Source organism: Neofelis nebulosa, chromosome 9 (assembly GCF_028018385.1).
Source record: "Neofelis nebulosa isolate mNeoNeb1 chromosome 9, mNeoNeb1.pri, whole genome shotgun sequence".
Taxonomy (NCBI): Eukaryota; Metazoa; Chordata; class Mammalia; order Carnivora; family Felidae; genus Neofelis; species Neofelis nebulosa.
The window spans coordinates 73,579,682-73,605,039 of NC_080790.1; the positions used below are offsets into that span (position 1 = coordinate 73,579,682).

Here is a 25,358-nt window from a genome sequence, read left to right on the forward strand (position 1 = left end):
GGTCATGATCTCCTGGTTCGTGGGGTTGAGCCCCATGTTGGGGCTACTTGGGATAGTACAAGAGCCTCCTTGGGATTCTCTCTTTCCTTCTCTCTCTGCCTCTCCCCCATATGTACTCTCTATCTCTCTCTCAAAGTAAATAAATAAACTTAAATAATAATATGTTCCTCATAGAGTTGATACAGTGATTTAGTGACTTAGAACAGGGATACTGTGTTGTTTTTTTTTTTTTTAATTTTTTTAACATTTTATTTATTTTTGAGACAGGGAGAGACAGAGCATGAACAGGGGAGGGTCAGAGAGAGGGAGACACAGAATCTGAAACAGGCTCCAGGCTCTGAGCTGTCAGCACAGAGCCTGACGCGGGGCTCAAACTCACGGACCGCGAGATCATGACCTGAGCCGAAGTCGGCCGCCCAACCCACTGAGCCACCCAGGCGCCCCAGGGATACTGTGTTTTATTGCACATCACTTTATATTACAGATACTGCATTTTTTACAAATTGAAGGTTTGTGGCAACCCTGCATCAAGCAAGTCTATCAGTGCTATTTTTCTAACAGCATTTCGCTCTTTTTGTGTGTATGTGTCATGTTCTGATAATTCTTACAGTATTTTGAACTTATTCATTATTTTGTGGTGGTCGTCTGTGATCAGTGATTATGACTTCCTGAAAGTTCAGTTAATGGTTAGCATTTTTTAGCAATAAAACATTTTTTAACTTAAGTATGTATGTTGTTTTTTTAGACATAATGCTATTGCACAACTAACAGACTACAATATAGTATAAACGTAGCTGTTATATGCACTGTGAAACTAGAAATTTATTTGACTTGCTTTATTGTGGTAGTCACTTTATTGCAGTGGTCTGGAACCAAACCTGCAAATCTCTTGAGATATGCCTATATGTGTATAAAACATCTGAAACAGTAGTGTTTGCCACATGTAAGTATTCAGTATTAGGTACACTAATAGTGGTAGTACTAGTAGCAGTAGTGGTACTGCTGCTACTACTATTAGTCCAATTACTATTATTATTCATATTACAAAATAAACTTTTGAGACATTCAAATTACATATATACATACATACATACATACATACATACATACATACATACATAAAGATTGTACTTAGAGTCCATTGAGCTGAAACTTACTTTGCTTCCACTGACTAACTTTCTAACCTTCAGCATTTCCCTGAACTTTAATGTCAGTAAAACAGGCTGATAATATTCTTTCCTGTCAGGTAATCTCTTGATCTGTAAAACATTACTAGAAATCATATAGTTCTAGAAATTATGGTCTAACTTTAAAACTATGAAAGAAAGAGAACTGATGATGCTCTGCCTCCCCTCCCTTCCATAAGGTCCATTTTCTTTCTTTCAGAAAAATGGTTTCTCAAGTGAGTTGACAGCAAAGGTTAAGCATTTAATGCTTGTTAGATTATAATAGTCTTATTTCGATTTTCATACTTTACTCTCCTGGTCTTGGTATTCCTTCTCTATAAAACTAAAGTAATAAAAGCCATTTCTAAAAATTTCTAAATTTAATGTGAAAACAAAATTAGGGACAAGCTAAATTGTTTTCTTTTAAGCTGTGTGTATATGGTGATTAACGTACTCTACCTCATATTTTCCTAACACCTTGTGTGTGCCTTTAATATGGTGGTTATTATAGTGATTCAGTTGTTTGTATGTCTAGCTTCCTACTGAATCAAGCAGATCTTTATATTCATTGTGACTAACATTTATATTCATTGTGACTAACAAATAGTTGAAAATTAACAGGTTTTTAAAATTTGCTGACTTACATGAATCCTGGATTAGCCCATAATTAATGAGGTTTGTCTTAATTGCTGACTTGGTGCCATGGTCATTCTGATCTTAAATTAATGATTCACTTGATTCCCTGGTCATATCAGCTTCTACTTTAGATGTAATGTTGCTTTTGAATAATATCATTGTCTAAATCCACTTAAAGCTACTTAAAATTTATGAAAGTTGATAACTTTAAAAAGATTCTTTTAGGGGCGCCTGGGTGGCGCAGTCGGTTGAGCGTCCGACTTCAGCCAGGTCACGATCTCGCGGTCCATGAGTTTGAGCCCCGCGTCGGGCTCTGGGCTGATGGCTCGGAGCCTGGAGCCTGTTTCCGATTCTGTGTCTCCCTCTCTCTCTGCCCCTCCCCCGTTCATGCTCTGTCTCTCTCTGTCCCAAAAATAAATTAAAAAAAAAACGTTGAAAAAAAAATTTTTTTTAAAGATTCTTTTATTTTTCATCAAGCTAGCTAGAATTATGAACTCTTGTCAATTCTGGGACCCACAGATATTTTTTATATGTGGTATTGATAATTTTGACCTCAATAGATAACAGTCCATTGTACATTATATAGCTTTTTCTCAAGGATTGGATAGCACATTAGTATCAAGTATCTATATTATATCATAGTATGTAAATAAGGATAGCTAAATCTATGCTTTGTAACTCTCTGCTCCTACTATAGTATATTTGCAAAGTGATAAAATTCTCTCTTCAAATCACTCATTGAAACTTGAGTTTTGCTGAGAATCTCCACTTGTATGTCCCACAGTACCTCAAAACTCAAAACCCAAACCTGAACTCATCTTTTCCTCCCCATTCCATCCCTAACTTGCCCACAAAGATCCCTGCCCTAGTACATGGCACCATCCATTGGATTGCCCAAATCAGTATTACTCCTGGCTGCATCCTCTTCTCTACCCGCCCCCCATATCCATTCACTCATTAAGTTTTATGAATTTACCTTGTGCATGTATCTCAAGTCTATTCACTTCTTCCTTTTTTATTACCATAGTTCAAGCCATGTTTATCTCTTCTCATTTGTATTTCTGCCATAGCATCCTAAACTGGTCTCCCACCACCATTACCATCCATTTCCAGTTGTTTTTACACTGTTTAAGTAATTTTCCTAAAATACAAATCAGAGTATGTTGCTTGCTGCTCTATTTAAAACCATTCAGTGGTGGGGCTCCTGGGTGGCTCAGTCGGTTAAGCATCTGACCGGCTCAGGTCATGATCTCATGGTTCATGAGTTCAAGCCTTGCCATCAAGCTTTGTGTTGACAGTGTGGAGCCTGCTTAGGTCTGTCTGTCTGTCTGTCTGTCTCTCAAAATAAATAAATAAACTTAAAAAAATATTCAGTAACAATCCTTGACCTTCAAGATAACATCTAAATTCTTTAAAGTGTTTATAGCACCCTTCATAATCCAGCCCCTACTACATGATACAGCCATATGTAGCAACTTGTAGTTCCTGGAGACCTGTGCTGGAGGTGAGCACCTTCAGGTCTTGACACACACTATTCTTTCTGCTTGACTAATTCCCAATTGTCATCAGTCTCATTTTGGAATTTTTTCAAGAAACCTTCACTGATACCCCAGTATCCTACTCCAACATCATCTAATATTGGATTAGATATTCTTGTATATTTCCATAGTACTTTCTGCTTATTCCTGTTACAGCGTGTGACATACTGTATTGTCATCGCCTATTTAGTTGTCTGCGTCTCTCCTGAATTCCTGGAGGGCAGGTACAATATTGTTTTGGTTGCTGTGTTTCATTTCATTCTTTCTTTCTTTTTTTTTTTTTCCTTTTATGGTTTGCCAACAATGTTGGAGCTACTTTCTTCAGATGTATCTTTCTCCCTCTCTCTGTCTCTCTCTCTGTCTCTCTGTCTCTCTCTCTCTCTCTCTCTCTCTCAATTAAAATTTCATTTATTTTTTTGACTTATTTAGCCTGGAGACAAAAAGTTTATTTCTCCCACCATCCACCCTCTACCTCTAGCAACTGTCATTCTGTTGTCTGTATTTATGAACTTGGTGTTCAGGGCAGGGGGTTGGTTTTGTGTTTGGAGTTTTTTTTCTTTTAGATTCCACATGTAAGAGAGATCATATGGTAGCTGTCTTTTCTTCATCTGACTTACATCACTTAGCGTAATGCCTTCAGGATCCATCTGTGTTTCCACAAATGGCAAGATTTCATCCTTTTTTATGACTGAATATTCTATTGTGTATATATACAATTTTTTCATCGATTCATCAATCAGTGGACACTTAGGTTGTTTCTGTATATTGGCCGTTGTAAATAATGTTGCAGTGAATATGGGGTGGGAGGTGTATACATCTTTTCAAGTTAGTGTTTTTGTTTTCTTCAGGTAAATACCCAGAAGTGGAATTGCTGGATCATATGGTAGTTCTACTTTTAACTTTTTAAGGAAACTCCATACTTTTTTCTATAGTGGTTGTACCAGTTTACTTTCCCACCAGAAGTGCACAAGAGATCCTTTTGGTTTTTTTTTTTTAAGTTTATTTATTTTGAGAGAGTAAGCAAGTGTGAACAGGTGGGGAAGAGGCAGAGAGAGAATCCCAAGCAGGTTCTGCACTGACAGTGGTGCTTGAAGTCATGAACCCTTGACATCATGACCTGAGCTGAAGTCAAGAGTCAGATGCTTAACCTCACTTGCTTAACCGACTGACCCACCCAGGCACCCCGGAGATCCTTTTCTCTACATTGCCAACACTTGTTATTCTAGTCTTTTTGATAATAGCCATTCTAACACGTGTGAGGTGATACCCCTTTTGATTTGCATCCCCAATGATTATAAATGTTGACATCTTTTCATGTATCTGTTGGCCTTCTGTAGGTCTTTGGGAGAATGTCTATTCTAATTTACTGCCCATTTTTTAAATTGGATTGTTAGGGTTTCATTTTTGTTTTGCTGTTGAGTTGTAGGAATTCTCTATATATTTTGTATATTAGTTGTTTATCAGATACATGATTTACAAATATTTTATTCCATTCAATAGGTTGTCTTTTCATTTTGTTGTTCCCTTTGCTGTGCAGAAGCTTTTTAGTTTTGAAGTAGTCCCATTTGTTTATTTTTGCTTTTGTTGGTTTGCCTTGGGTGTCAAATTCAAAAAATCATTGCCAGGACCTGTGTCAAGGAGTTTATTGCCTATATTGTCTTCTAGGAATTTTACGGTTTGAAGTTTTTAATCCACTTTGAGTTTATTTTTGTGTGTAGTGTAAGCTAGTAGTTCAGTTTCATTCTTTTGTATTTGGGTGTCCAGTGTTTCCAACATTGTTTATTGTGTCCTATCTGCATTGTGTATTCTTGGCTCCTTTGTCATAAATTAATTGACCTTATATGTGTGGATATATTTCTGGGCCCTCTATTCTGTTCCATTGATCTATGTGTCTTTTTATGCCAATGTAATACTGTTTTAATTACTATGTCTTTGTAATATATTTTGAAATCTGGGAGTGTGATGCCTCCAGCTTTGTTCTCCTCTTTCAAGATTGCTCTGGCTATTCAGGGTCTTTTATGGTTCCATACAAATTTTAGAATTGTTTGTTCTGTTTCTATGAAAAATACCATTGGGATTATGAAAGAGATTGTGTTGAATCTGTATATTGCTTTGAGTAGTATGGACATTTTAACAGTACTAATTTTTCCAATGCATGAGTACAGAGTATCTTCCCATTTATTTGTGTCTTCAATTTCTTTCATTAATGTCTTCTAGTTTTTAGTATATAGGTCTTTTACCTCCTTAATTAAATTTATTCCTGGGTATTTTTTTGTTTTTGTGCATTTGTAAATGGGTTTTCTTTTTAATTTCTAATAGTTAATTCTTCATGTATGCAACAAATTTTTGTGTATTGACTTTGTATCCTGCAACTTTATTGCATTTATTCTAACAATTTCTTGATGTTTTTAGGGTCTTGTATATATAATATGTCACCTGTAAATAGTGACAGTTTTACTTCCTCCTTTCCAATTTGGATGCCTTTATTTGTCTTACCTGATTACTCTGGCTAGGATTTCCAATACTGTGTTGAATAAAGTGGCAAGAGTGAGCATATTGGTCTTGTTGTTCCTGGTTTTTAGAGGAAAAGCATTTAGCTTTTCACCATTGAGTATGTTAGCTGTGGGTTTATCTTATATGGCCTTTACTGAGGTATGTTCCCTATACCCACTTGGCTGAGAGTTTTTATTGTAAATGTTGTTGAATTTTGTCAGATGCCCTTTCTGCATCTATTGAGATGATCATATGATTTTTTTCTTTTATTTTGTTAACGTGGTATATCACATTGACTGATGTGTAGCTGTTAGGCCTTCTTGCATCCCTGGAATAAATCCCACTTGATCATGGTGTCTGCTCCTTTTAATGTATTGTCGAATTCAGTTTGCTGATATTTCATTGAGGATTTTTATATTTATGTTCATCAGGGATATTGGCCAATAATTTTCTTGTGGCATCCTTATCTGGTTTTGCTATCAAGATAATGTCTGCCTTGACTTTGGAAGAGTTTTGTCCTCTTCTATTTTTGAAAGAGGTTAGAAAAATTGATATTAAATCTTTGAATGCTTGGTAGACCATAACAAGAACCCATCATAAAAGGAAGAAGACCCATCATATGCTGCCTTACAAGAGACTCATTTTCCAAAATAGATTATATGTTAGGCCACAAAAAAAGTCTCAATAAATTTAAGAGAATTGAAATCATATCAGGCATCTTTTCCAACCATAATGGTATGAAACTAGAAAATTAATTATACAAAGAAGACCAGAGAATTCACAAATTTGTGGATATTAAATAGTATGCTACCGAACAACCAGTAGGTCAAAGAAGAAATCAAAAGAGAAATCAAAAAATACCTTGAGACAGAAAAAATGGAACTGTGACAGACAAATATGTGGCATGCAGCAAGAGCAGTTCAGAAGGAAAGTTTGTGGCAATAAATGTCTATCTGAAGAAACAAGAAAGTCTGAGACAACTTTATATTTCAAGGAACTAGGAAGAGAACAAAAAAAAGCCTAAATTTAATACAAGGAAGAGAATAACAAAGATTAGAGCAGAAATTAATAAAATAGAGAGTCAAAAGACAATAGAGAAGATTAAGGAACTAAGAATTGGTTCTTTGAAAAGATAACAAAATTGACAAACCTTTAGCTACACTCACCAAGACAAAAGGAAATAGGACACAAATAAAATAAAAAATGAAAGAGGAAATATTACAACTGAGAGCACAGAAATACAAAAGATTGGGAGAGGTTTTTTTTTGTTTGTTTTAGGATTGGAAGATTAGAATGAAGTTGTATGCCAACAAATTGGACAACCTAGAAGAAATGGATAAATTCCTAGAAATATACAACCTACCAAGACTGAATCATGATGAAGTAGGAAATTTGAACAGATGAATTACTAGTAGGGAGATTGACTCAGTAATCAAAAACCTCCCAGCAAACAAAAGCCCAGGACCAGACTGCTCCACTGGTAAATTCTACCAGACATTGAAAGAATTAATGGTTGCTCTGTCTCACCAGTAACTCATACGGTGCATGGCACATTCGTTCGTTCATTCTACATTTATTCAGCAAATATTTGTTGAACACACTTTATGTCCGGCAGTTTAGAATGAGTTGGTCTAAATTTTTTCTGTTGAAATGAAGCCTTGTTTGAGTTTTCAGTAAGTGTTGATAATATCAAAGAAGTGGCTTCTAAAGATTATTATTCAGTGGTCAAAGTGTAAATATTTCTTCTTTTACCAGTCTTAGATAATCCCTATAGTTCATATTGTTTTGGAAATTCAGAAGTGTGTGTATATGTGTGTAATTAATAACTGAATATGTGAATGGAATATGTAATAATATCTTGAATAATTACATATTATGACTTTATTTCTGGACTCTCTACCTTAAAATATTTAAGAAAAAGTTTTTAAGTAAAATGCTTAAGTTTTAAGTAAAATATTTAAAAACATTTTAAATGAATTTTATCTTGATTTCAGTTTATTCAGTGGATTTTTTTAGAAGTTGGAAAAAGCTGTGGTAGTTCGCAACTGTGTTAGAAACAGTTGTCAAGTGTGGTTCTTTACAATGTGAGACTGGGAGCTGTTTCTAAACACACAGTTACTAGCACAGATTTGCTTAAGTTTCCAATCTGATCTGTGGCTATGGGTAAGTAATGTGGAATATGTATAATATTTGTGGGGGGTTGGAAACCACTGTAAATTAATTTCCATAAACTCTAACTTTAGGTTAGTGTATAACCTAGTGTATAGATTTTGAACCCCATCCAAGCAGTAATAGTTTTTTTGTAAACCTTTAAGATAGTTAAGTATGTAAAAATTAAGGTATTCTTCTAGTTTCAGAATGTATAGACTTAAGTCCCTTCTTTTGTTGGAATAAATCCTAATATAAATTTTCAATGTATTTAATATCAAAGATTTCAAAGATTATTTTTTAGCTAAAGAAAGAAATGTGCTTATTTTCCAGAAGGCTTTGCTTAAACCTTGGTTCCTATTAATAGTGAAGACTCTGGTATATTAATGTAGGGTTTACAGTAAAATCTAAAAATTATAAAATTAAATCTGTGTGTGTGTGTAAGCATCCCTTTAAATTGCACACTGTTATCTTTTTGAGCACTGATAAGGTCTTAATAAAATGTGTAGGTGTGTACACTATCCAATTTGGGTAGTCACTAGTCACATGTGACCGTTGAGCACTTGATATAAGGCATGTCTGAAAATAAATGTGGTAAAAATAAGTACTGATTTTCAAAGATTTGGTATGAAAAAAGAATGTAAAATATCTCAATTTTATATTGGTTAAATGTTGAAATACATTTTAGATATCTGGTTAAATTATATTAGAATTAATTTCACTTTCTTTTTCAAATAGAGCTACTAGAATATGAAAAATTACATGTGTGGGGGTGCTTGGTTGGCTCAGTCAGAAGAGCACGTGACTCTTGATCTCAGGGTTGTGAGTTTGAGCCCCATGTTGGGTAAAGAGATTACTAAAAAAAATAAACTTTAAAAAAATTTACATATATGAATCACATTCTGTTTCTATTAGACCTCTCTGGTTGAGAACATTTCCTAACTGAAAATTATGTTTTCTGTAAATTATGGTTGAAATTGAGCATTTTTTGTATTGAGATTTTTTTTTTTTAGTTTTAGATTACAGCTTGGCATTTAAATATGGACATTCTAATACTAGGTGTAAAAGTGAAACTATAAAGTTAAAATTTTTTCAACAAAATATTGTTTTGAGGGCTTGCTTTTAGACTTCGTTGTTGGAACAAAGCCATAAATAATATTTTATGATTTCTTGATTCTTGGATTGGAGCTAGTATGGCAGTTACCATTGATCGTTCACTTTATTCATGGTTTCATTTATTTATTTAACAAAATTTTTGTTTATTTGCTTCGTATGTGCCAAATCTATCTTGGGAATACTTCATAATTTTAGGAGGGAACAAAAAATCATACATGTGCATGTATATAAGTTCACTGGAGTTGAAGGTAGAAAGACATGAAGCAGTTCCTGTCCAGATTTTAATTTTCTGTAAAGTAGTATCTAAGGTCATCATAGTTCACCACTAGGGATGGTTTTTGGGGAAAATTCCTTGAATTGAAGGGGTTCTCCATAGATGTGAATCAACATTTTTTTGAGTACCTACTGGACAACAAAGTAGATACTGAGAAAGAATATAAATGAGAGACCTGGCCATCAAAGCTTATATTTTTGTCAAGAAAATATGGCATATACCAAAAAAGTAAATAATAACATAAAGTAGCTATGATATTGCAAAGAATATATGGTACTTACATACTACTGCAGATAATTATACAGTACTACAGGAATTCAAAAAATGAAGAAAATACTAATGACTAGAGTTGTTTTGTTTTTTAATCTTTTCCTTTGCTTCATATTGCAATAGTGGCCAAGTGATCTTTTCAGAACGACCCCTTTTTAAATACCTTTTAGAACAGTCAGTGGTAATTTATTATGAGAACTATATAGAAATTTAGCACAGATTCTTTACCTCAGCACAAATAAGAATCAATAACAGTTCTTTTAGAACTGAGCTTTGAGTGCTTTAGAACAAGACAGTGTTTACAGATAGGAAGTTGAGGTTACTATGGCATTACACAATTCAAATTATGTAGCTTTGTGTATTTGTTTGGTGTGAACTTCTGGGTGCAGCTGAGTTAACCAACACCTTTTCTTTCTGTTAGTACCTCTGAATTCCTTACTTTTTAGTCTTTAATATTTGCTGTGTTGATGGTGAGAAGGAAAGGATTCCAGGGCAGGATGGGTGAGTGAGTTAGGTATCTGTAATAATAAGATCTATAGATTTGAGGGTTTTTGTTTGTTTTTAGAGAGAAGGCATGAGTGGGAAAGAGGGACAGAGGCGGGGAGAGAGGGAACCTCAAGCAGGCTCCACGCTTAGCCTGGAGCCCAATTCAGGGCTCAGTTCCCATGATCTTGGGATCATGACCTGAGCTGAAATCAGGAGTCGGACACTCAACCATCTGAACCACCCGGGTGCCCCAAGATCTATCGATTTTAAACAGGAATAGTAGTGGAGTGAGAGAGAAGAAGGTTGTATAGGATGAAAAGTTTTGAGAATGTGCTTTTTTGAGTGTTGTAGAAACTGATTGCTAGCAGCATTATAACCAGGGTGATAGAGATATTATCCCCACATGCATACCTACCACAAACATACAGAAATGTAACACAAAACAAGGACAGAAATGTAAATGCGTAGTTAAGCTCTAAAGAAGGAAAGAAGAAGCCAGAAATGAGAGAAGTCAAATCAAAGCAGTAAGTAGGAGTAGGTGCTATTGTATAAAATAGCACAGGGACTTTTTGGTTCTGGACTATATGTCCTCAGGGATCTGGGTTGGAGTTTTAGTGCATATATGGGCATGGGAGATATGTGGTCTTAGGCATTTTCAAAATAGAGCTAGCACTAAAACCTAGGCATATGGCTTAGAACCTGAAACAACTTCCGTAATTGTACAAAAATCTAATTTTTTTTTAATGTTTGTTTATCTTAGCCTGAGCGGGGGAGGAGTAGAGAGACAGGGAAACAGAGGATCTGAAGCAGGCTTCACACTGTCAGCAGTGAGCCCAGTGTGGGGCTCAAACCCATGAACCTCGAGATCATGATCTGAACCGAAGTCGGACACTCAACTGACTGAGCCACCCAGGAGCCCTGTCCTTGCTTTGTATTTTGTAATGACCACATAATAGTCTATTGTATAGCTGTACCAAAGTTTATTTAACAGTTATTGATAAACATTTTGATTGTTATCCCGCAGTATTATAAACAACTGCAGTGAATATCTTGGTACATACTACTTTGCCCATATGTGTGAATATAGTTGCAGAATCAATTCGCAGAAATGGAATTCCTTATTAATAATAGCAATTGCCAAACTGCTCTCCTTAAAGCAATTAGGAATCTTTTTTCCCCATACTATCCTTTAATGATACTAGTATTTGATCACACTTTTTGATATTTGATAACTTGCCACATAAAAAATCTCATTGTCAGGGCACCTGGGTGGCTCAATGGGTTAAGCATCCAGCTCTTGATTTCAGCTCATGTCCTGATTTCATGGTTTGAGATGGAGCCCCACGATTCTTGGGATTCTCTCTCTCCCCCTCTCTCTGGCCATCCCCCTTGTGCGCTTGCACATGCGCTCGCTCTCTCTCTCTCTCTCTCTCTCTCTCTCTCTCGTGCATGCTCTCTTTCAAAATATATAAACTTTTTTTTAATCTTATTGTCATTTTTATTAGCATTTAAACTTAATTCTGTCTTGTCTATTCATGTCTTTGGCCTGATTTTCTATTGAATTGTTTCTTTTCCATATTGATTTGTAGGCATGCAGATAAAATAAGGAAATTACCCTTCTGTGACATGTATTGTAAAAATATTTTCCTACTAGGTTGCTTCTTGATTATGTTGGTGGTGTTAATTTTCCAAGCAGAATTTTAAAACTTTTTATATATTACTCAAATTGATAAGCTTTAAAAAAAAATCAGTATGTTTATTTGGGGGGAGGTGGGGAGAGAGAGAGAGAGAGAGAGAGAGAGATAGAAAGAACAAGAACAAGTTGGGGAGGGGCAGAAAGAGAGAAGGAGACATAGAATCTGAAGCAGGCTCCAGGCTCTGAACTGACAAGCAGTGAGCCCAATACAGAGCTTGAACTCATGAAGGGTGAGGTCATGACCTGAGCTAAAGTTGGACGTTCAACTGATTGAGCCACTCAGGTGCCTCTATTAGCCTCTTTCTTTTTTTTTTTTTTTTTTTAAACAATTCGTACTTAAAGTTAAAAGTATAATACAAGGAAGGTTTTTTCCTTCTGAACCCCTACAAAAGTAAGTTGCCAGCCTGTTATCCTGCTAACTCCTAATACGTTAGGGTGTATGTTTCCTACAAACAAGGATATTTTCCTAAATCACTGTACTACAGCTATTAAAATCTGAAAGTTAACATTGACCCGTTACTACCTTCTAATCTTTTAACTCCCATTCAAGTTTCACTAATTGTCATAATGGCAAATTTTTAGCAAAAGGATCCAGTTCAGAACCATGTTAGTTGCCATATCTCTTCCGTATTCTTCAACCTGGAACAATTCCTTAGACTTTGCTTGACTTTCATGACTTTGACAATTTTGAAGATTATTCAAAACAAATTAGAACAAATTGAGCTTGTTTGAGGTTTCCTCAAATTAAATTTAGGATATATATCTTTATCATAGCAGTTGTGATCCTGTTGTATGCTATCAGGTGGCACACAGTTTCAGTTTGTCCTACTGATGATAGTCATGTTGATCACTTGATTAAGGCAGTGTCTGATGGGCATCTCTGCTATCGAGTTACTATTTTTCCCTTTCTACTTAATAAGTATTTCGGGGGAGGTACTCAAACGTGCCATTCCATATCAAACTTTAAAGTTAATTATTTATCTCTAGCAATATGAATTTATGGGTTGCTTTCTATTCATTGGATTATAATACTTTTACTGTCATTATGAATTTTGATGTTCCAACATAATTTTGCTAGTGAGTGATCATTTAAGCTGACCTCTGTGTCTTTTTGACACATCTTCATCATTCTTTGAGCATTTTCTTTTCTCCGCCACAAGGTATTCCAGGCTTGTTTTATAATTTCCAACACCTAAAATCAGCCATTTCTCCAAGGAGCCCTTATCCTTTTTATAAAAAATGTTATCAGAAGCCAATATCCAAATGTTGGTCATACTCATTGGTACTGGAGTGTCAACTGCTTTCTAGGTTCTGTCAGTGGACAAAGCTAGGAAATATACGCAGGTACATTTATCCACATCCAAACATTTACATATGTATTTATGTATTAGAAACCATGAGTTCACATTGATAACTTCCAATTCCAGTCTTAACACCCAAGTTCTTATTCTAGTTTCCTTTTTATAATTTAATTCTCTTCTCTGACAGAAACCTGGCTTCCATTATTGTTTAATTATTTGATGAATCCCTCTGTTGTATGCAGCCAATCTTCCACTTCCACCATCCCTTTTCCTGTATGCCCTTCTCTCCTTGCTCTTGCTCTGACTCTCCATTTCAGGCCACCCCTTCTCCCACACAAGCTTCCTTACCCTGTTGAGCTCTAGCACCCTATGCCAGACCACCGTCTGCAAAATGTTTTCATCCTACTTGATATGTGATACCCACCCTCCACTTAGCTGTCCCTCTGCATGGACACCCTCCTCATCCCACTTTGATTCTGACACCTCTTGCCAGGCTACTCTTCTCACCCTACTTGGGCTATAATCATGTATTAGTAAGTCTTCCCATTCCTCATCAAGTGAACATGCTCCTCACCTTTTTTTTAAATGCCTTCCAGATATTGTGTTCTACTTCTTCTCTGCTTTAACATTACAAGAAATAATTACCTTTGGTTTCTTTTAGTGATAGATTTTTTTGTACTTGAATACATGCTCTATTTTGGAATTTGTTTTGAAGTAAGAAATGAACTAGAAGTCTAGCATTTCTTTCAGATGTTTGTCCAGTTGGCTGAAATTTTATATAAAAGTTATACCTACCCCTTCTCCCCCTATCAAATTTATGAAGCTTCTTAAAAGTATACTGCATCCATAGAGCTTTTTTTAAAAAATGGGTGTCATTTTTCATATTGCTTTTTTTTATAACAGATGATGATGTACCTGCAGATATGGTTGCTGAAGAATCAGGTCCTGGTGCACAAAATAGTCCATACCAACTTCGTAGAAAAACTCTTTTGCCAAAAAGAACAGCGTGTCCTACAAAGAGCAGTATGGAGGTAAATAAATGTAACTCCTTTTCTTTTTGTAATGAAGGAATTGTTAAGAAACAAAACAGGAAATGTCACCATTTAAAAGAATTTTTTTTTAATGTGTATTTATTTTTGAGAGAGAGACAGCATGAGTGGGGGAGGGACAGAGAGAGAGAGAGAGAGAGAGAGAGACAGAATCTGAAGGAGGCTGTAGGCTCCGAGCTGTCAGCACACAGCCTGACATGGGGCTCAAACTAAAACTGCGAGATCATGACCTGAGCCGAAGTCGGACGCTTAACCGACTGAGCCCCCCAGGTGCCCCTGAAATGTCACCGTTTTTTAGAAGTAATGATTACGTATGGTAAAAATATTTGCTTAATTAGTTTTCCTTTTGTTTTTGAAGGGTGCCTCAACTTCAACTACAGAAAACTTTGGTCATCGTGCAAAACGTGCAAGAGTATCTGGAAAATCACAAGATCTATCTGGTATTTCCTTTGGGAAAACTAAGGGATAGAGTTAAATACTCGTTTTAATTTTGTTTGATGGCAAAAATTAAAATTTTATTAAATATAGATTAATGGCACATTTTGAATTGAAAAGGTGATATTATAGAATAAACATGAGAACCTGATCTCTTTTGACTGTAATTGTTGTATAAAAATACATTTTATGTGTTTAACCAGTTTCTGAAATGGTACATAATAGCTAAAAGAAAGAATACTTAAGTTAGGACAAAAGAAGGTAAATGTGTATATTATCTATGAAAGTAAAATGCTTATAAAATGATTGTCATCAAACAAAAGCTATTCATTAGATAAAATGAAACTAATGCTCTTTACATAATGAGAAAGTTGTCACTACCGCAATAAATAGTTTAAATTCTGTTTGTTAATCTCTCTATAGCAGCACCTGCTGAACAGTATCTTCAGGAGAAACTGCCAGATGAAGTGGTTCTAAAAATCTTCTCTTACTTGCTGGAACAGGATCTTTGTAGAGCAGCTTGTGTGTGTAAACGCTTCAGTGAGCTTGCTAATGATCCAATTTTGTGGTAAGTGAAAATTTATTTCTTATTATCTTGAGATATATTATTTGCTGCCCTAAATGCTAAAGATGGTAGGGAAGTTGAAGTGTGAGGTGCTGGTTAAAATTAAACCGTTGGAACAACATTAGAATGCTTATAAATTCCATGTTACCTGTTTATCACAAATGTAGGTTGTTGGTCTAAGCGGTATTTATAAAACAAAAAATGAAGTACTTTCTGTGCTATTTATCAGTTAATAGCAACTGAGTGATTGTGGGAAATGTTGTTCATTTAAATTTAAGCTTTTTAGAAATAGAACTGTGTCTAATTTCAGATAGGTAATTTTTTAAGAAAAAGAAAACAGGTAATTCAATCTGATAGTTTAATGAGAGTGTAGATTTTGTTACATCACTTTTGGAAAACTGTTAACATCACTGAGTTTGACAGTTGTATTTATGAGCCTTAAAGTATGCGAGCCCTTTGACCAACGTAATTCACTTCTGGAAATTTTTTTTCCTTATGTACAAATTTTTCATAATGGCACAGTTAATAATAGGGAAAATTAGAAATCTAAATGTCTAGCAAGAAGAAATGGACTAATAATGTAACATCTACTTGGAGGATGATGATAACAGGCAATTAATAGTGATTTTTACAAGAGTTGCTACTAACATAGTAAAATGCTATGTTCTAAAAAATTTTTTTAAAGAGCAGAATACAGAATTTTATATGCTATATAATCATAACTGTAATAAATGAAACTATCTGTAGATAAAAAGACTGCAAGAAAATACCAATTTTTACAGGAAGTGATAATAGTTACTATCAGTACATTTCTGAGATTTGTTGGCTCTTGATAATAACATGTAAAGATATACAAAGAGTTAATTAGGTTCAGAGTATTTCACTGAAAGCCATCCTTTAATTATTTTTTTCAAGGTTTATTTATTTATTTTGAGAGAGCATGCACATGTGTGAGTGGAGGAGGGGCAGAGAGAGAGGGAGAGAGAGAATCCCAAGCAGGCCATGCACTGTCAGCGTGGAGCCCGATGCCCGGCTTGATCTCACAAATGATGAGATCATGACCTGAGCCGAAACCAAGAGTTAGGCGCTTAACTGACTAAGCCACCCAGGCAACCTAAAAGCCATCCTTTTAAATAATAACCGTATGAGCCTTTTACAGTAAGGGTAGCCTTTTTTCCCCTAAGCAAATTTTGAAGAATTGACATTTCTTATTTTGGGAGGTGTACTATTTTTTATATGTAGTTACATATTGTTTTTTAATGTTTATTTATTTTTGAGAGAGAGTGAGTGGGGAGGGAGCAGAGAGAGAGGGAGACACAGAATCTTTAGCAGGCTCCAGGTTTCTAAGCTGTCAGCACAGAGCCAGATGTGGGGCTCAAACTTGTGAACTGTGAAATCATGACCTGAGCTGAAGTCAGATGTTCAGCCATCTGAGCCACCCAGGTGTCCCTATATGTAGTTATATTATTTTAGCCAAAAACCATTTTACATTTAAAATTTTGGTTTTTTATATTCTTATATGTTTTAAAGCATCAGATAATTTTTCTAGTTGTTTTATTTTTATTTTTATTTTTTTTTTAATGTTTTTTTATTTATTTTTGAAACAGAGGGAGACAGAGCATGATCAGGGGAGGGGCAGAGAGAGAGGGAGACACAGACTCCGAAGCAGGCTCCAGGCTCTGAGCTGTCAGCACAGAGCCCGACATGGGGCTCGAACTCACGGACTGTGAGATCATGACCTAAGCCGAAGTCGGTTGCTTAACCGACTGAGCCACCCAGGCGCCCCTTTCTAGTTGTTTTAAAGGACATTTTATGAAGAAATCTTTCATTCCTTTTCTCCTTCAGGAAACGATTATACATGGAAGTTTTCGAATATACTCGCCCTATGATGCATCCTGAACCTGGCAAATTCTACCAGATTAATCCAGAAGAATATGAACATCCAAATCCTTGGAAAGAGAGTTTCCAGCAGTTGGTATGAAGTATAAATGGAAAATACTGATTTATATTTGTAACTAAAAGTTTCTTTTTAAAAAATTTATTTAAACTTAAGAATAGGTTTTAAGGCAATGAATATTTATCAGTCAACAAAATATTCAACAATTTTTTTAACTGCTGATGTATTTATTAATAATTTAAACAGTGGCAGTAAGCATCAGTAGCCCAAGAGCAGTTATACTTTATATGAATCTCTTTGAACTTTTTCTTAAATTATTAGTGTTCAGTAGTTGTTTTAAAGTTTCACATTTACCTTAATTTTCCTATGGTCTTTTATGAGTGGTTCTCAGGTGGGGATGGTTTTGCTCCACAGGAGACATTTGGCAATGTCTGGAGACCTTTTTGGTTGTCACACTGGAGAAGAGGATTCTACTGGTATCTAGTGGGTAGAGGCCAGGGATGCTGCTAAATATTTTAACAGTGATGCACAGGACAACCCCACAACAAAGAATTATCTGTCCCAAAATATCAGTAGTGCTGAGATTAGCAAATTTTGTCCTTTCTTACTGGATATTACTGAGTCATAAGCTGTTTCAGAATTTACATTGCACTATGCAACAGAAAATTAGAATAATTAAAACGTTTTTTATATTTAATAAAAAATATACAATACGAAATTAATTTAGAATATAATGTTTATATTAGTAGTTAATGTTTCTGGTTTTTTTGTTTGTTTTGTTTTTTGACATTTTAGTATAAAGGTGCACATGTAAAGCCAGGATTTGCTGAACATTTCTACAGTAATCCTGCAAGATATAAAGGAAGAGAGAATATGTTGGTATGTTTGAATCGTATTTTTACAAGACTTAAGATGGTAATCTTTCAGTTCTGTACTGATGCTTTTATTTTTTTTTTTGTAGTATTATGATACAATTGAAGATGCCCTTGGTGGGGTACAAGAAGCTCATTTTGATGGACTTATCTTTGTTCATTCTGGAATATACACTGATGAATGGATATATATTGAATCTCCAATCACCATGATTGGTGCAGGTATTTTGAGATGCATTGTCATTAAAAATTTAATATATTATTTACATGATTTTTTTTTTTTTAACACTAGTGACTTAAAATCCAGGGGAACCTTGGTAATACCTTAATGTTAAGAAAGAACAGGAATATTGCATATCACAGAAATGAAAACATGACAGTTCAGACATTATAGATGAATTTTTTTTAAGATGTATATATTTCTTGATGTCTGTACTTTGTCCAACTGTCTTATTCATTAAAGAAAGAAAGATACTTGTTTTATCTTTTATTTGAAAATCAAGATGGTTAATGTTTTTATTGCTGTGTTTTTAATGAAACAGATATCCTTTGTAAATTTTTTTTGTGCTATTGGTCAGGTTTCTAAGAATTAATGTAACAGTTGTTGAGCACTGGTCAGTCATTTCAAGATTTCTTCTGCCTTTTTTAAGGACACTGTACCTGGACCATTTTAAGATAGCTAGCATTTATTACTTGTAACTGAAATTTGTATTTACTGCCCCTTGTGCTTCCCTGCTCCATTTCCACGATAGAGAATAGGGGGGGAAGGTATAGTAAATTTTGCCTAGTGACTTGCAGTACTTTCCAAATCAAGGCCAGTTTGGAAATAAGTTTAAATTGGGAGGTTTCTCTCCTTCTCTACCTACTCATCATCCCCCTTCTTCTTTCCCCTCCTTAAGCTTCTTTTTCTGGTGCTGCCAGAGGTGATTTTATTTTCACAAGAAACCATTTTTTAATCTGTCATTGTATTTGATACTAAATACTATTAGTAGTTAAATATTATTAGGAGTATTGTTATATATGAATGAGTATAATAGTACTCAAATAATATCCACATTAAATATGATGGCCTGTAGTAAAGGCCAGTGAAACACAGTTACCTGATAAAATGAATATTCTTATATACTCAATACTAATGTTTTTTTAAAACTTCCCCCTCGGGGCGCCTGGGTGGCGCAGTCGGTTAAGCGTCCGACTTCAGCCAGGTCACGATCTCGCGGTCCGTGAGTTCGAGCCCCGCGTCAGGCTCTGGGCTGATGGCTCGGAGCCTGGAGCCTGTTTCCGATTCTGTGTCTCCCTCTCTCTCAGACCCTCCCCCGTTCATGCTCTGTCTCTCTCTGTCTCAAAAATAAATAAACGTTAAAAAAAAAAAAAACTTCCCCCTCATTATGCTAAGTGAAATAAGTTAGACAAAGACAAATACCAAGTGATGTCACTTATATATGGAATCTAAAAAACAAAATAAATAACAGTAAAAAGGAAATAGACTCATAAATACAGAGAATGTATAGGTGGTTTATAGAGGGGAGGTAAGTGGACAGATAGATGAAAAAGGGGAAGGAGATTAAGAGGTACAAACTTCCCGTTATAAAATAAATGCCACAGGTTGAAAAGTATAGGATAGGGAATATAATCAGTAATATTATAATAATTTTGTGATGGTGACAAAGTAATTACACTTCCATAGTGAGCATTTTGTAATGTATATAATTATCAAGTCACTGTATTGTACACCTGAAACTAATATGTTAACTATACTTCAATTAAATTTTTTTATTAAAATTTTTCTTAAAAAATGAAAAAAAAATTCCTCCTCCAAAAAAAGTACCCAACTTAAAACAATAAAAAGGATTTTTTTTATTGTTAGTTTTATGGCAGAATATTTTTACTGATTAAAAAAATTTTTATTTCAATTTCATCTGATAAATCATGTGCTTTAAAAAAATAAAGGTAATGTGTTTTAAAATATCTTCTCCACAGCACCTGGAAAAGTAGCAGACAAAGTTATAATTGAAAACACTAGAGATTCAACCTTCGTCTTTATGGAAGGTTCTGAGGATGCTTATGTTGGATATATGACAATAAGGGTAAGGAATTTAAGATTTAGAATATGTATGTTGAAATCATTTAAGGCAGTGGTTGTCTGTTTCAAGCAGAATTTCTCCTTTTCAGTTTAACCCTGATGACAAATCTGCTCAACACCATAATGCACACCACTGCTTAGAGATTACAGTAAATTGTAGCCCTATTATTGATCACTGTATCATCCGAAGTACATGTACAGGTTAGTGTTTCCATTATGTTTTATTATGAAATGAGTTATTGGGGTGCCAGGGTGGCTCAGTCAGTTGAGTGTCCCAACTCTTGATTTCGGCTCAAGTCATGATCCCAGGGCTGTGGGATCCAGCATTGGGCTCTTCACTGAGCATAGAGCCTGCCTTGGATATATATTCTCTCTCCCTCTCTGTCTCTCTCCCCCTCCCTCCCTCCCTTTTCCCCTCTCCCCTGCTCTTGCTCTATCTCTCTCTGTCTCTCTCTTAAAAAAAAGTCACTGTATTGTTGTCCAGTAGATTTTTAAATAAATTTTTCTTCTTACAGTTGGCTCAGCAGTATGTGTTAGTGGTCAAGGAGCATGTCCCACTATCAAGCACTGTAACATCAGTGACTGCGAAAATGTTGGACTTTATATAACAGATCATGCACAGGTATTTTTTAATTTTGTGGGGTTTTTTTCTTTTTTAAATTTTTTTTAAAGTTCCGCTAATGTCTATTTCTGATTAATTGTTGCAGGGAATATATGAGGATAATGAAATTTCCAATAATGCTTTAGCTGGGATTTGGGTTAAAAATCATGGAAACCCAATTATTAGACGGAATCATATCCATCATGGACGTGATGTTGGTGTGTTCACATTTGATCATGGCATGGTAAGAACATTTATTCTTAATAAAAAAAAAAACTGACTTCTTATCAGTTAAGCTATTTTTTTTTTTTTTAAGATTTTTATTTTAGGGACACCTGTGGGGGCTCAGTCGGTTGAGTGTCTTGACTCTTGAGTTCAGTGAAAGTCATGATCTTATAAGTCATGGGATCAAGCCCCACATCAGGCTCTACTGACAGCATGGAGCCTGCTTAAGATTCTCTTCCTCTGTCTCTGCCCCTCCCTTGCTTGTACACACACACACACACACACACACACACACACACATTCTCTCTCTCAAAATTTTAAAAAGAAATTTCAGCATATTTTAAAATCATTGTGCAGTAATCTGTAAATTCATGAATCTAATACTATGTGCATGTAGAGAAGATGGTGTCCTTAGGGAATTGATGAATCTTTGAGGGGAGTAAGATCTAATATAGTAGTTCTCAAATGTAAGTGTGCATAAAAATCACCCAGATATAATAAATAATATAAATGGGGATTAGGATATGCATTTTTAATAAGCACTATAAGTGAGTTGAATGCAGGTTGTTTTTAGACTACACTTTGAGAATTAATGGTTTCATCATTCCATTTTAGTGCTTTAAAATTTTTTTTAACTGGCAGAATTTTAATAAGATACAGTGATAATAAAATATCAGTTCTAAAACTGATGCAGCAGTTAGTGTCTTGATGGATAATATTATATTTTAAATACTATTATGTCATTTTACACAGATTTCTAGAGGCACAACTTTTTGAGCTCTCTTAGACCACTATTTTAAAATAATGGTCTTTGGTGTCTATTCAGGTATGCTTTTCATTTAATGTCTAATTTTCATTGAGGCAATTTTTAAGTCCTAGTACCACTTTGGCAACATTTTTTGTTAAGGAGTCTGAGATGGGAGAAGAGGTGATGATATGGTGGGCAAATCGGGTTACAGCGAAGTTGTATTGCTGTTGTATAGCATGAATCAAGCAACAGAGGAATGTTGGATTCACATATACAAATAATCAATTAGTGAAGGAAATTTTTTATTTTTATTGTTTGTTCCAAAGCCCTAATGTAGAACTGTTTTAAAACTGATCTAGACCAGGAGGGAGCACTCTTTTATGAAATTCTGATTAGATTTAAATGGTTTCAGACCATCCAGTGCATCATACTCCTGGGGTAACTGTAACCTGAGAAGAATAGTTCACTTAAAATGTAGGCTATAGGGGCGCCTGGGTGGCGCAGTTGGTTAAGCATCCGACTTCAGCCAGGTCACGATCTCGCGGTCCGTGAGTTCGAGCCCCGCGTCAGGCTCTGGGCTGATGGCTCAGAGCCTGGAGCCTGTTTCCGATTCTGTGTCTCCCTCTGTCTCTGCCCCTCCCCCGTTCATGCTATGTCTCTCTCTGTCCCAAAAATTTAAAAAAAAAAAAAAAAAAAAAAAAAATGTAGGCTGTAACTTGGGCCTTTAAATAAGAAAGCAGAGTGGGGGAAATAAAATAAATAAATAAACAAGCAAACAAATAATAAAGAGTGGAGATGACCACTTGCCCCTCTCCAGCTGGAATAAAGAAATTGACATTTCACTGTAAATTGTACCTCTGTTTTCCAAAGAATAGGGAAATAGGAAGCATGGGAACTGGGGAGTCTGGGCAAACATATGGAGGATATCAAAACATAAGAATCTTGAAAATCTCCCCTTCTCCCCTGGCCTATATTGCCTATAGTTCCTAAATGGAACTCTCATTTTGTAATGGCACCACTATGCTAGTATTTCTCTGCTCGCGTTGCCTTTACACTTTGCCCCAGAGTTAACTCACGTTTTTGCATTCCTCTGGTCTCATTGACAAGGGAGATTTGAAGTGCCAAGATAATTTTAATCTGAGTAAACTTCCTCATTTTTAAAAGACCTGTGGTGATGGTCACTTAACTAAAGTTCATCATAATAATTTAGTCCTCATTGTACACCTATATTTGGGCTTACAAATTTTTTAACTTGTTTTTAAACAATTCTAGGCGATGCTACAGATAGATATTTTCATTAAGGATTGATGAAGAGATTTGTAACGTATTACACGTTTGTGAGGGAAGGATGGAAATTAAAGCATAACATCTTTTGGTAGGATGTTCTTCCATTTCAGGTATTCTTTTGGCTTGTCTTCTTCATCGTCTTTGTGTTGACAGCCCATGATCGGTAGGATAACATCACTGTGAATAATCTTTCTAAAATTTGACTTTGTTATCTATAGAACTTCAAAGAACATTAGAATAAACATTTAAAACTAGTTTCTATACTGTCCACTTTCTTTAAATAGACATGTATTCTCTGTATGTTTTTCCTTTACTTGCCTGCTGACATACTTAGACTTTAAATTCCTATACTCATAAGAATTAATCATAAAAGATTTTATACTCTTTTTATTTTAAAGAGTTGTTTTTGTAAAGGTACTACATGCACTAGTACAAAGGACACCTCTAGGATTAAGTATGAACTCGTACAAAAAATGAGGGAATGAACACCTTATATTTCAACCTGTCACCATTCCATCATTTATATTCTTATTTTTCTTTTGTAAAGATTTGTAACATTTGCATTCCTATAGTTATTGGTGTGTATTTATTCTATATTTGTTTACCTTTAGTCCTTTTATAACAGTTTGTCCATTGCTGAATTTTTTTGATTCATCCTTTGTATGGCTGGACTTTGTCATCTAGCCATTCATTATTTGTTTTTTGGGTTTTTTTTAAGTTTATTTATTTATTTTTGAGAGAGAGAGACAGACACAGAATCCCAAGCAGGCTCCACACTGCCAGTGCAGAGCCCAGTGCCAGGCTTGAACTCACAAATTGTGAGATCACTACCTGAGCCAAATCAAGAGTCAGATGCTTAACCAACTGAGCCACCCGCCACCCCTTTTATTTATTTTTAAAAGAGGGGCTTACAAGTATTGTAGCCTGAATTTTTACCACTTGAGAACACCTACCCCATTACCTTTTAACTTGGCTAAATATACACAGTTTTGAGTGCACTTTTTTCCCCTCTGAATTTTATAGACATTTTTATATTTCTAGCAAGCAGTGTAGCTGGCAAGTCTGAGATCATTCTGGGGTTTTTTTTGTTGTGTTTTTTTTTTTTTTTTTCCTTTTTCTACTTCAGTATCCTTATGTAGGTTTTTGTTGATGTTGTGTTTTACTGGGTTTTTTTTTTTTTATTCCATGTGTTCCTTTCTTTAGAAACTTGGCTCTCTGTGTCCCTTACTATGATTCTATAGTTCTTTTTTTCCTGTTTTGTTTCCAGTAGGGTTTTTAGCTCTAATTTTTAATGCATTTTGTTTTATGGAATTTTTCTAACGTACATAAAAGTAGAACAGTATAGTGAATGAATCTCCACGTACCCACTTTCCACTTCGACAGCTATCTCAATTCATGGCCAATTTTGTTTCATCTGTACTTAATCACTTTACTCTCTACTCTCTAGATTATTTTGAAGCTAATCTTGGACATCATCATATCATCTGTATATATTTCAGCATGTATCTTTAAAAAATGAGGATTATTTTTCTTTCTTTCATATAACCACAGTACCAGTCTCATTCCTAAAAACAATTTTTCTGTCATTGTTCACAGTTCCCCAATTATCTTTTTTTAATATTAAATCCATTCCAGAGTATTGTTTTGTATAAAATGTAATTAGAATACCACAGCAATACCAAACTGCTATAAAATTTTTTGAGACATTTATTATTAATTTATGAATTTGACACATGACAGAAATTTTGAAATTGCCCTCTCTCTCATTTTCCTTTACTTTGGATAATCTCCCTTAGATAGGAAGCATAATTTCATGCTTAGTGTGTTTCCTACTCACATTTACTTCTTGTGCCTGGGATATTTCTACGAAAATGATACAGAAATATCTCTTTCTTATGTTCCGTTCATGCCATTAGATCTCATCACTGTAGAATTGGCTAGGCTCATTGGAACCTTCAGCTATTTGGGGGAAACTACCTTGCTAAAGGTAGAAGATAGCATTTGTTAGGTTTCAGCACCTACTCTTCCTTATCCAGATTTTGCAGTATTTGGCAAGTGTTCTGTAAATAGTAGTTTGCATTGCAGACATTTATTTCAATGAAGATAGCATGCTTTTTTTCCTCTATTTTTCATTCTTGTTTTCTTTGGAGAGTTTTAAGAGAAATTCTTGAATGCCTTTTACTTTGTCATATTTAATAAAGACTGTTGTATTTCCAAAAAATTTTAAATGAAAAAGTCCTTCGCCTTTTATTTTTATATCAGTGTTAAGTTTTTAACTTTATAGAAAGTTAATTTTCAAAAATTTATATTAATGTGTATGTCAAGGATTTAGAAACACTTGTGGTATCAAGTTAACAAGCCCTTATTTTATATATGGAAGAAGCTTGGGGTCCCTGGGCGGCTCAAGTCAGTTAAGCATCCAGCTCTTGATTTTGGCTTGGGTCATGATCTCATGGTTCACATGTTCAAGCC

General features: G+C 35.0%; 1 protein-coding gene across 1 annotated transcript in view; it reads left to right on the forward strand.

Annotated features, from left to right (window-relative positions):
• The window catches only part of FBXO11 (F-box protein 11), an 84,755-nt gene that overhangs the window by 44,798 nt on the left and 14,599 nt on the right, over positions 1–25,358 (forward strand). The window contains exons 2-11 of the mRNA XM_058684183.1: positions 14,028–14,155; positions 14,532–14,613; positions 15,032–15,176; positions 17,019–17,148; positions 17,866–17,949; positions 18,032–18,164; positions 19,923–20,029; positions 20,115–20,226; positions 20,541–20,647; positions 20,733–20,870. Of these exons, the coding sequence (XP_058540166.1) occupies positions 14,028–14,155; positions 14,532–14,613; positions 15,032–15,176; positions 17,019–17,148; positions 17,866–17,949; positions 18,032–18,164; positions 19,923–20,029; positions 20,115–20,226; positions 20,541–20,647; positions 20,733–20,870 (1,166 nt within the window). The remainder of the gene's footprint in view (positions 1–14,027; positions 14,156–14,531; positions 14,614–15,031; positions 15,177–17,018; positions 17,149–17,865; positions 17,950–18,031; positions 18,165–19,922; positions 20,030–20,114; positions 20,227–20,540; positions 20,648–20,732; positions 20,871–25,358) is intronic.